General features: G+C 34.8%; 1 protein-coding gene across 4 annotated transcripts in view; it reads right to left on the minus strand.

Annotated features, from left to right (window-relative positions):
* Positions 1-13,350, minus strand: part of LOC142337655 (zinc transporter ZIP4-like) — a 77,518-nt gene that overhangs the window by 43,615 nt on the left and 20,553 nt on the right. For all 4 annotated transcript variants that reach the window (XM_075387053.1, XM_075387054.1, XM_075387055.1 and 1 more), the window contains exons 5-6: positions 10,656-10,680; positions 10,539-10,579 (exon numbers count right to left, since the gene is read on the minus strand). In XM_075387053.1, coding sequence (XP_075243168.1) covers positions 10,539-10,579; positions 10,656-10,680 — 66 coding nt within the window. The remainder of the gene's footprint in view (positions 1-10,538; positions 10,580-10,655; positions 10,681-13,350) is intronic.

Genomic DNA, 13,350 nt, shown 5'->3' on the forward strand with positions numbered 1-13,350 from the left:
ATAATACATCTCACCATACCTTCAACGAGACTATTCGGTATTTGAATTTCGCATCACAAAAAGTTAAACCAAATAGTTTCACAAAAAAGGGATGAAAGTACGATGCGTAGTGTCAACATCAACAGAATCTTTAGCTGCCCGGGTCGAGGCCGAATGGTTATCTTGTAAGAACTTGCAGAAACGCCTTGCAAGTTTTTCTTCGAAGTTAACCATTCGACTTGCAAGTTCTTACAAGTTAACCATTCGACTTACAAGGCTCTTACAAGTTAACCATTCGACCTACAAGTTACTTACAAATTAACCATTCGCACACACCACACACAGACCACGCACGCACACACACGCGCGCGCTCACACACATACGCGCACAAATACACATGTACATACACACACATACACACACGAGCACATACACACACATAAGCACTAAACCGTAAATAAAACGTTGCCAGGCATGAATGTAAACGAATGTTAGGAAAAAATCGAATCTGGAAAAGTGTGAATTAAATAAAGGGCAAAAAAATGAAGAGCCACTAAGTTATTTTAAAATACTGACATATGAATTTAAAAATTCACTGAGAGTCAAAATTTTGGGAAATTTTTTTAAAAAAAGTGAAGTGATCGTGAAGAAGCTAATTGAGATTTACAGTTTTTTAAATTAATTGCAAAAGGATCTCTCTTGAATTGATAAAATTCAAGAAGTAACCATTTTGTCTAATTAGGTCGAATTGTATTATGTCATCCAAACAGAGCAACTAACTCCCACCCGCTTTCTACGCCAAATGATTGAATGTTAAATTGAATTAACCAATAAGAGTTGTGCTCGACCGGAACGAACTTGCAAGAAACTTACAAGTTAGCCATTCGACTGACATTTCTTACAAGTTAACCATCTTTTGAAAGAAACTTGCAAGTTCTTACAAGTTAACCATTCGGTCTCGACCCGGGTGACCACTGACAAGTTTAAGCAACAGCATCTATGCACCTTTAAAACAAATGCTGCGTATTTTCCCCGACTGTTGCTATACTTAGTATAAGTTATACTTAGTTAAGCATTGATATATTGTTAAGACAGGCGTGTCCACAAAAAATGGGTTCAATTTGAGATCAATTTTGGATATTAATTTTTTAAGGGCGTGAATAACGGAACAAATGGAACAAAAGCCAAAATTTCACTTATATAATTTCACTAAGTAAAAAGACACCTATAAAGTGGACTAGAATTTTAATAGCAAGAAATGAGAATCAAAACTCAGTTTTAACAACTTTCAACTAAATTTCAATATTCAATTCTCTCGACCGGAAATTCATTAATCAACATCATTGATTTCATTTTCACTAAAAGCTCAACTTAGTTCAGAAGTGAAATGAAATAAGTAAAATGCAACTTTAAATAGAGTCATCCCATTAAAAAAATCACACGCTAAAATATGAGCGATCTATGCCATTTTGATATTGAATTCAATTCGTAAACCCACATGAAAATAAAAAAGGTCCTGAATGAAACTCATACACACGTTTGTGTTATATTTAGGGTAATTCTAAGTTCAGAAATTTTTGGAAATCAAAATTTCAAAGAATAAGTACACAAATTTAAATATGGAACCTCTAGGACCTCTGTTCAATGAGAATAATATACAGGTCGACAAGACTTTACTGAGCGCATTTTTCCATAAACCCAGTAATGCCATTCGGTCAAATGAAAACGTTCAACAAATATTAGTTTTGCTTCCTGAGAAATCTAATTGTGTGTAAGCAAAAAAAAATGATAATTCCATTTCTAAACAAGAATAACCAATTAGACAACACTCAAATTTTATGAATTTTGAGAACTTCAATGAGAGGTATGATTTTGGGAATTTTTGAAACTTTAGCAAAATCAGCGCGATCTTCTCATTACTTAGGCTCTGAAAAAACTAAGGGAAATCAAAAGTCTAACCTGAGAAAGATCACTGCAGCTTTACAAAAACACTAGCAGGCCTGCAAACGCATAACAAGAAAAACTTTTTAAGAGCATAGAAGGTTTAAAAGAAATTATGATTTCTGTCTTTCGTGCCAGCCCCAGCTCGAACCCATATGCCCATTGTTTACCAGGCATAGGTTTTTCCACCTACGCCAGCGACGCGTATTTTTGCGTCTATTACCCTGTGTAGCAAAAATTTCTGCTAAACAACATTTTTGGCTTTACTGAGTTGCATTAAAAGGAGCGCTAAAATTTGTACAGACAACAAGTTTATACATGGTCGCATAGCGCGTTTCAAATTGCCTGTACTACATTTTGCTGTGTAAACAAAGCACAATTAAGCACTTAAGCATGGTGACATAGCACTCGAATTACAAAATATAAAATATAGCAAAGATTAAAGAGAAAGAAAGAAGACTGGAGCAGGACGGAAAAACAGTAGTGGATGAACAACATTCACCATTTTGGAGCCAAAAAACAGAAGCCATTTTCTGCACCTACTCAGGATCAAACCCGTAGCCTCGCTTACGCTACCGATTCAGGTTGGATTTCTTTTTCCTATTTCTGAATCAGCAAAATTTTGGCCAATGGCATTAACGGCTCACCTGCGTTGGCAAACTTAATAAGCGCAAATCATGTGTAGATTTTGAGCAAAATTATGGCAAAAAAGATGGGAACGAAAAGCGAAAAAACGAAAAGAAAAGGAAGAAAGAAAACAATTTTCTCAAAACTGTGGTCCAGGAAATTATGCGCTTTTTTCGGTCTTTGTTTAATGGCTAATTGTCTCGCTTGTTTTCGATATGTGACACCTTTTATGAGTGCAATTTTGGGTTTAAACATGGCATTCTAAGTAGTCAAAACGCATGCATTACGCTTGGCTGCATGTCTAAGGACTGTTAAAACATGAGGATTGGAGCTTAAAGATGGTGGTACAAGTTCTTAAAGATGGTGGAGATAGATAGATAAATGAAAAAAGAATTTTTCACCCAGGAAAGGTAAAAAAGATCTAAAGACAAAAAAGATAAAGCAGGAAAGAAGGCAGGAGTAGATGAGAAACAACAATTAGAGCTTTGATGGTCAAGAAAACAAGAGCCATTTTGCTCATCAACTTGGGCGAGAAACCCTGATCCCCGCGTAACAGCCGTAGGTTTTATAGCTTACGCTACCGATGACAATTGCCTTCGACTGTTGCCCTTTCTGATCATCAAAATTTTGGTCAATGGCTATAATGGCTCGCTTATTTTGGCAAGCTTAATGAGCGCAAAACATATACTCATTAGGACCCAAAAAATGACGAGAGAAAAATTGGCTAGAAAAAGAAGAAAAAAGAAAAAGGAACGAAATAAACGGAACGAAAAACAGATGTAAGGCAAAGAACACCAACTTCTCAAATTTCTGGTCCGGGAAATTATGTGTCTTTTTCCGCCATTAATTAGACTTGAACCCTGCCCCTCATCTAACAGTCATGGGTCTTATCATCTGCGCTAAGGATGCCAATTGCTTACACCTATTGACCTTTATAATACAGAAACAGTGAAGGAATAAAGAAAATGAAAGGAAGACATAAATAACGAATAAAGGAAGGAAGCGAAGAGCGCAAGAAAAAGACAACCGAATACCATTTTCTACTCCAATAATCCGCCCCTACTTGGGCTAGATTCCATACCCTTTGCTTCACAGCCATAGATCTATTCCTTTGCGCTACCGACGCATGTTGCCTTTGTCTATTGAAAAGCCTACATACGCAAATTTTTTGTCCCGCTTGTTTTTGCTAAGCAGCATTCTTAATGAGCACAAAAACATGTGCAGATCAAGCTTAAGAATTGTGATGTAGGCTGCATGTTTAAAGATCGTTGAAACGTGTGGAGATATGAGCGCTTTTAACCATTGCGCTCAAGTGCGACTCAACATTCGATATAATCGATTTAGTTTCAATGTAATCAATGCCAGAAAAAAGAACTCAAAATTTAAGTCCAAACGTTCAGTGTTATAATCAAATCCTTAGTTACCCACAGGCCAATTCAGACAACAGCATACATTCAAAAATAAATCAGAAAATCACTAGCTTTAAAATTAGTGTTCTTTGCCAAAATGTAACAATAAAAAATCACAAGTCCGCATAAAAAAGTACTTAACCTCTTAAAACCTAAAACCACAATCACGATGAGACACGGTGACAAAATAGCTTTGATTTTGTTTCAAGGTTACCATCACCCATAAATAATGAAAAAAGTAACAATTTAGCGAATATCAAAACTTTTAAAATGCGAACCCATTTGGTGTTAAAAGTGAAATATCCTTTTTTGAACTTTCAACCTCAAGTACTCCCCGTAGATGATGAAATTTTGAAAATCTTATTTGACACTCTGCGCTTGATCTTTCCAGTGATACCACTCTCAACTCGACAATAATTATATCGATCAACCAAAATTGACTGATAAAAAGCCCAATATAGTTCCTCCCCGCACACGTTAGGTCGGATAAAAAAAGAGATAAAAATTACTCTATTGATAAACGCTATGAAAACACTATATAATTTTGTTCAACTGTTGTAACTATCTCACCTACCTTTTCCATGAAAGTGGTCGAACTACGTTTTCACTTGGATGTACCCACTCAATGCATTACAGGTTACAACAAATGACCCATTGGACAGTTGCCCGTTTCATATTTATATTTGTTTCACAATTCCAGTTCAGGGTTGTTCTGTAGAAACTTAGACATTTGTTGATCTGTATTAACCCACACAACCAATATCCCACCTATCATGTTTTTGTACGTTGATGTTCATTTTCTGGGATGAATAAAATGTTTAAACTATAGTTGACTACTTAACAAGTGCCTTCGGTTTGTCTTATAAAAACTTAGAATTACCAACAAGGAGGCTCGGTAATGTGCGTTCGCACATAAAGTTCCCACCCCGTTCATCTACATTTTTCACTAATTGTCTACCAAATGAGGAAGAGATAAAAAAATTAACATATCAACAAATGGTTCAATAAACTACTAAAACAATAAAACAATCTATCTAAGAGAACCGATTAGACCTGTGACTACCATATTACGTCTAGCAGAACAAAAGGAGATAAAACTCAAAAAATAACAAATATTTATTACTAAAACTCGTTGTCCATTTTTTGAAAACCATTAATAACCAAATCAAAACGGCATAAGATAAAAGTTATACTAAAAAAATTAACCTGTACTTCTTTAGAAACAAATTTATGGGACTTTTCTTGAATGCGATTTGGTGAAAAGCCAACAAGAATTGAGCAAAAGGGCAAAGTTTGATAAAACGTTGCTTTTTTTTCAAAACGTTGCTTTTTTGCTTTTCAATATCACACTGATTAGAAACATTATGCATCAAATGAAATTATTGCGAAAATCTTATATGCTTCCATAGAGAGCGATTGAGGCCTGTCATTATCCAGAATATGTCAACTACAAAAAGAACAACAACCATGGTCAAACAACATCAATTACAAGCAGAACTATAAAACTTCACAAAAGTCGTTATGAAACCAGTGTTGAAGCCATTAAATAAATAAAATATTAACCGCGAGAAAATAAATCTTCATTTGCGTCTCCACTGAACTCCAAAGCTTTTTTGGAAAACAACTGTTTCAAAATGACAGCAAAAAGAACAAAAAATATTGAAAAGCATCTAAACTTCAAAAATTGTTCTCAAACAAATTTTCTAAGCCCTGATTATGCGCTTTTTTCGGTCTTTTTGTTTAATGGCTAATTGTCTCGCTTATTTTCGATATGTGCCACCTTTTATGAGTGCAATTTTGGGTTTAAATATGGCATTCTAACTAGTCAAAACGCATGCATTACTTTTGGCTGCATGTCTAAGGACTGTTAAAACATGAGGATTGGAGCTTAAAGATGGTGGTACAAGTTCTTAAAGATGGTGGAGATAGATAGATAAATGAAAAAAGAATTTTTCACCCAGGAAAGGTAAAAAAGATCTAAAGACAAAAAAGATAAAGCAGGAAAGAAGGCAGGAGTAGATGAGAAACAACAATTAGAGCTTTGATGGTCAAGAAAACAAGAGCCATTTTGCTCATCAACTTGGGCGAGAAACCCTGATCCCCGCGTAACAGCCGTAGGTCTTATAGCTTACGCTACCGATGACAATTGCCTTTGACTGTTGCCCTTTCTGATCATCAAAATTTTGGTCAATGGCTGTAATGGCTCGCCTATTTTGGCAAGCTTAATGAGCGCAAAACATACTCATTAGGACCCAAAAAATGACAAGAGAAAAATTGCCTAGAAAAAGAAGAAAAAAGAAAAAGGAACGAAATAAACGGAACGAAAAACAGATGTAAGGCAAAGAACACCAACTTCTCAAATTTCTGGTCCGGGAAATTATGTGTCTTTTTCCGCCATTAATTAGACTTGATCCCTGCCCCTCGGCTAACAGTCATGGGTCTTATCATCTGCGCTAAGGATGCCAATTGCTTACACCTATTGACCTTTATAATACAGAAACAGTGAAGGAATAAAGAAAATGAAAGGAAGACATAAATAACGAATAAAGGAAGGAAGCGAAGAGCGCAAGAAAAAGACAACCGAATACCATTTTCTACTCCAATAATCCGCCCCTACTTGGGCTAGATTCCATACCCTTTGCTTCACAGCCATAGATCTATTCCTTTGCGCTACCGACGCATGTTGCCTTTGTCTATTGAAAAGCCTACATACGCAAAGTTTTGGTCATTCTTTCTGTCCCGCTTGTTTTTGCTAAGCAGCATTCTTAATGAGCACAAAAACATGTGCAGATCAAGCTTAAGAATAGTGATGTAGGCTGCATGTTTAAAGATCGCTGAAACGTGTGGAGATATGAGCGCTTTTAACCATTGCGCTCAAGTGCGACTCAACATTCGATATAATCGATTTAGTTTCAATGTAATCAATGCCAGAAAAAAGAACTCAAAATTTTAGGTCCAAACGTTCAGTGTTATAATCAAATCCTTAGTTACCCACAGGCCAATTCAGACAACAGCATACATTCAAAAATAAATAAGAAAATCACTAGCTTTAAAATTAGTGTTCTTTGCCAAAATGTAACAATAAAAAATCACAAGTCCGCATAAAAAAGTACGTAACCTCTTAAAACCTAAAACCACGATCACGATGAGACACGGTGACAAAATAGCTTTGATTTTGTTTCAGGGTTACCATCACCCATAAATAACAATTTCCCGGACCATAAGTAACAATTTAGCGAATATCAAAACTTTTAAAATGCGAACCAATTTGGTGTTAAAAGTGAAATATCTTTTTTTGAACTTTCAACCTCAAGTACTCCCCGTAGATGATGAAATTTTGAAAATCTTATTTGACACTCTGCGCTTGATCTTTCCAGTGATACCACTCTCAACTCGACAATAATTATATCGATCAACCAAAATTGACTGATAAAAAGCCCAATATAGTTCCTCCCCGCACACGTTAGGTCGGATAAAAAAAGAGATAAAAATTACTCTATTGATAAACGCTATGAAAACACTATATAATTTTGTTCAACTGTTGTAACTATCTCACCTACCTTTTCCATGAAAGTGGTCGAACTACGTTTTCACTTGGATGTACCCACTCAATGCATTACAGGTTACAACAAATGACCCATTGGACAGTTGCCCGTTTCATATTTATATTTGTTTCACAATTCCAGTTCAGGGTTGTTCTGTAGAAACTTAGACATTTGTTGATCTGTATTAACCCACACAACCAATATCCCACCTATCACGTTTTTGTACGTTTATGTTCAGTTTCTGGGATGAATAAAATGTTTAAACTATAATTGACTACTTAACAAGTGCCTTCGGTTTGTCTTATAAAAACTTAGTATTACCAACAAGGAGGCTCGGTAATGTGCGTTCGCACATAAAGTTCCCACCCCGTTCATCTACATTTTTCACTAATTGTCTGCCAAATGAGGAAGAGATAAAAAAAATTAACATAACAAATGGTTCAATAAACTACTAAAACAATAAAACAATCTATCTAAGAGAACCGATTAGACCTGTGATTACCATATTACGTCTAGCAGAACAAAAGGAGATAAAACTCAAATAATCACAAATATTAATTAATAAAACTCGTTGTCCATTTTTTGAAAACCATTAATAACCAAATCAAAACGTTATAAGAAAAATTATACTAAAAAAAATTAACCTGTACTTCATTAGAAACAAATTTATGGGACTTTTCTTGAATGCGATTTGGTGAAAAGTCAACAAGAATTGAGCAAAAGGGCAAAGTTTAATAAAACGTTTGCTTTTTTTTCAAAACGTTGCTTTTTTGCTTTTCAATATCACACTGATTAGAAACATTATGCATCAACTGAAATCATTGCGAAAATCTTATATACTTCCATAGAGAGCGATTGAGGCCTGTCATTATCCAGAATATGTCAACTACAAAAAGAACAACAATCATGGTCAAACAACATCAATTACAAGCAGAACTATAAAACTTCACAAAAGTCGTTATGAAACCAGTGTTGAAGCCATTAAATAAATAAAATATTAAACGCGAGAAAATAAATCTTCAATTGCGTCTCCACTGAACTCCAAAGCTTTTTTTGGAAAACAACTGTTTCAAAATGACAGCAAAAAGAACAAAAAATATTGAAAAGCATCTAAACTTCAAAAATTCTTCTGAAACAATTTTTAGCCCTGATTACATCAGTCAAAACGTTAAACCAACTGAAAAAATATTGTTTGGTTCAACAGAATATTAAAAAGATCTCCCAATAAAAAGGCTAAGTTACAAAAATGATACAACATGGTAAAATAGGAAAGAAAACGCAAACCAGGATAAAGAGGATAAGCTGAAGAATAGTCCCTTTTTTTGGAAAAAATTAATTTGAAAGTCCAGAAAGGCCTTGACTTGAAACCTCGTAGTACCAAAACATAGAAGCCGATTTCTTTAAAAACAACCGCAAAATTTTTTTGTATCTTTTGTGAAAAAAATTTGTACTGTATTTAATGAGAATAAGCTAAAAATTGACAGAAATATGAAAAAATTTGCCAGTTCAAAAAGTCACCAAAATTTACTTAAAACAAATATATTCAATGACATAAGAGACATTGAGACTTAACAGACATAAATTAATAACAAAAACAAAGCTACGATATCACTTACATCTCTTGAGAAAGCCAATTGGGTTTTAAAGGTGTAGACTTAGTAATAAGACTGCAAAAATTATAACAAACACAGGAAAGCATAAAAGAATTGAGTTAAAGTTTACTATAACTCGTCTTCAAAGTCATTAAAAACATAAGGTTCTCTAAAAGCAAACTATATCTGCACTCAGTGTTGTTTTTACATGAACATGAGCTGTCAATAATGGAGCCGTGAAAAAAACTTCTGTCAGTTATTAACGTTAAAACAAAAGCAATATATTTTGAAAAAGGCAGCTCCAAAAAGTAAAAAAATTTCTGATTGTAAGAATCCATGATATTATCAAACCTATCCCTGATTTTGTCAGGCTTCCAACAAACCACCCAAGTTTTCCAGATGTTGACGAATTATACCAATTGTCGAGTGAAGTCCTTCAAAAATGAGGCATTTTTTATAATTGTCGAGTTAAATTTGCAAAAAACGGCAAAAGTCAAATCCAGACGACTTTTATAGGGTGTCGGGTTGCAATCAGTTTTCTTATGGAATTTAAAGAGATTGTGTCCGCGGTCTTTTGGCCTCCATTTTTGGCAAATTTAAGCAACGGAGACCAAAAGAGCATATTTTGAGCAATTTTTGATGAAAGAAATCTGAATTGTAAAAATTTTAGCACAAGTTTTTGCCAAAAAAACTAAAACTAATCAAAACAATCCAGCTATCAAAGCTTCTATCTCTGATTGCAACAATAACACTCTACTGTTAAAAATTTTAACTTATGTTTAATTATATTAGCAAAATTGTGCCAAATTCTAGCAAAAATTACTGAAAATGTGAATAAAAACTGTCGAATATTCACAAAACTTTAAACCTCGCTAGCTCCCTGTAAAAAACGAAATTCGATATTTCTAATTTTTAATTCTATGTTGTACTTGCTTTTTAATGATACCACTCACAACTCTATACAATGAATATATCGATCAGCCAAAATTGTTTGAAAAGAACCCATTTGAGTATATATTCCTTCCTCCCCACTAAAGTGGGGTTCGGAAGAAAAAAGTGTGTTTAATTTCCAGTTTACTATGACATTCGAGAGTAGGGTATCAATTTCAATCTAACATATTTAATCAACAATTTTTTAAGCAAATGGAAGAAAACTTGGTCAAAAATTACGGAAAATGTGAATAAAAACAACGTAATTCACCATACTTTTCTCAAAAGTTTAAACCTCGATAACTCCCTGTAAAAAACAAAAATCAAAAAATCTTTTTAATTCCATTTTCTACGCTCGACCAGCTTTCTAATTGTACTAGTCTCAACTCTACGATGAATATATCGATCGGGCAAAATTGTCTGAACAAAAAAACCCATTGAGTATATAGTTCCTCCCCCACAAGTGGGTCGGAGCAATTAAAGTTTTTCATAAGCTAAAATGGCACTACCATACCTGGTCATCATTTCCCCCGTATCCATTTTGGACAGCTTTTTCTAAAACAACACTTTGCCGCTTTAGTCTAAGTCGCAGCAAAATTTTATTTCAAATACTCAATAGTTAAAACTTTACCTGCTGGGTTCACGCTTGCCAGTGCCTAAAACATAAATACCCTTCAGAATAAGCCGACAGCAAATGACACTGATTGGTTTTAGTCGTTCCAATTACGCAACATTTTTTATGTGACCCTTTTGATATATTGCCACGACCCCATTGCAGTTTGCTCCTTTGTCGTCTTCACAAAATGATTGTAATTACATAGCCATTTATTATTTGTAACTATACCTTGTGCTTTTGATGGCCTCCAAATAGCATTCACCAATAAAGGGAGTGGGATGGAGGAAAAAAAGAAAAAGCTTCAAAAAATTAATCATCAAATAATCCGGAAATGTAATTCATGTACAACCGTCAGCGATCAAGTCTCTTACATAAATTCAAAAAAATTTAAGTATTTATGTTTTATTCGAGCCTTTGTGTCCTAACTATACACTTTTTGAGGCATACCGATCCAATTTTAACAAACTGGAGAGTCGTTACTTGATTTTTGTGATTGGGTTTTTTCGTTGTTTATCTCTGGTTAGACTCGATAGAAATTTTTAGTTTTGTTATGCGTATGTGGTAAGTAAAAAACTTTTTAGGTAGAAAAAATTTACTCCAAGAAAATATGCATAAATAGGTTTGTTTGCTTAGGACAGCTTTGTCATGTTTGAGGACCGAAGTTTCTATTTTTGTGATAGATCACTGCGCCAAGGTGTTCACGTGAGAGCTCATAAAATGGATGTTATAGTAGTTTTGTTCATTTTGCTCGACAAATAGTTTCTCCGATGTTTTGAAATTGTTTCTCAGTATGAAGCTCTTAAGCCATTAACTTTGAAGCTTGTCCAGGATCAGTACCTCGGAATTGTTTTTGGATGAACGTTTGAAGAGAAAATCAATATGTCTGATTGCAATACTCCCGTCACACGAAGTGTTTGCAGTAAAATTTCAGATATTTTTATTTAGTTCATTTTATTTATCCCTTTTTTGTAGCTAATTTCATTTCACACAATTGTTCATTCCTCTGACTAACTAACTAACCTCACAAAACAGACAAACAATCAACCTCATTTCCGTTAAACGCATTCAGTCGTTCCATTTTGATTCGCGAAGCAAGTATAGCACTTGCTCCGCATTTTGCAATAAGAAAACAGTTGTCTCCTAAAACTTATTTCAACAAAAGTTGAATCACGCTCCACGAAGTCCACAAGTAATCTATGTGATTTCACATCGCAAATACACAGTTTCTAGCACGAAATGACGTACTCAGCAACTATTAAACGAACTTCCCTTGGAATGGACGCCTTCTGGATAAGCCAAGATCAAATCCGCCACTCCGCTGGGAGAAAAGGAGAACCCAGTTTAAATTAGCTTTTATTAGTTAAGGAAAGTATTGTTTTAGACACACTGCCAACCCAAAACCCGAAACTGTGACAACTCATACATCACCAGAGCAATAGCGTCCGCATGTAATCATTCAGGTATTTACATCAGAGAGCTTCGGCAACGGTGCCAAGGATCCCCAAAAAGTCTTCACGAGAGTCTTCCCCTCTTCAGAGGGGTCATCCCGGATAGTCTGGCGGAAACTTGTCGAGCATGGAAACAGCAGAAACGAATTTGAAAACCAAGGAAGCGGTGGAAAATTTTGTATTTCAAAAATTCGGACAAGTTTGATGCTCCTAGCCAATTTTGATCCCAAAGATCCTTTGCGTGTCTTTATCGGTGACATCTGATTTTTAAATTAAAAAAGAAAACAGAACTGCATTGCTGGGGAGTTTTGTTGCTTGTTTGTGCTTTCAATCAATTAAAAGCTCTAAGGGTGCTGCTGGACAATGCGTTTTCTTTTCTATGAGATGTAAAATTGGTTTGCGTCCGAGCTATATGTACTCTTTTGGTAATCCAATCTGAAGCTCTCTTATGCAAGGAAAGTTCGATTTATTGTGTTTAATTTTTTCACGATGTACTATCGGTGTTTTCTCAGACAAGTTCTAAGTGCTCTGTTTTGTGTTATTTGCATGTTTGAAACTGTTCAACAAATAAGCCTGACAAGCCTCTGAATAGAGTTTTTACTAATTTCAAAAATTGAACTAGGGTCCAAGCCGTCAGGAACAAGACACTGGGAGAACACCAATCATGGTTGTGATAAGTTTGGGGATTTAAGACAAATTGGTCCAATGATGTAGCACAGGTAGATTGAGAGTTCAAATTCGTGAAATGACATCTAAAGTGCCGAATTTTGGGACCTTTGCGTACCATAGTTACATGATCGGTGACACTACTGATAATCGGCCAAACATATTTTGAAATCCTTAGTATCTATTGACCGTGGTTCTCGTTGCTAATTTAGATTGCCGAACCCAAAAACACCGCAACCGTAAAGGTTGTGTCAAAATATTTTCATATCCAGCATTTCTCAAAAATTATTTTTAATGATAGACTTCTCAAATAACCTAACTAAGGAATTAAGGCAGTCATCCACAATTCCAATTAGGTTCCATTGTCATGAACGCTTCAAAAACCGATAAGTTTTACATCAATCAAACAAAAAACAATATACAATGTTGGGTATGTTCTAGTTTCACATGAAACTTATCATATATTAACTGATAGCCATGTATACTATTTCATTCTATAGCCTTTATACTTCTTTTTTCCTATGGATCTGTCACATTTACTTCTTTCTTTTCTTTCTCTCTTTCTCTTCTTTCTTTCTTTTCGCATAAGAATCGTT

The sequence above is a fragment of the Convolutriloba macropyga genome, chromosome 4, assembly GCF_964194025.1.
Source record: "Convolutriloba macropyga chromosome 4, txConMacr16.3, whole genome shotgun sequence".
NCBI lineage: Eukaryota > Metazoa > Xenacoelomorpha > Acoela > Convolutidae > Convolutriloba > Convolutriloba macropyga.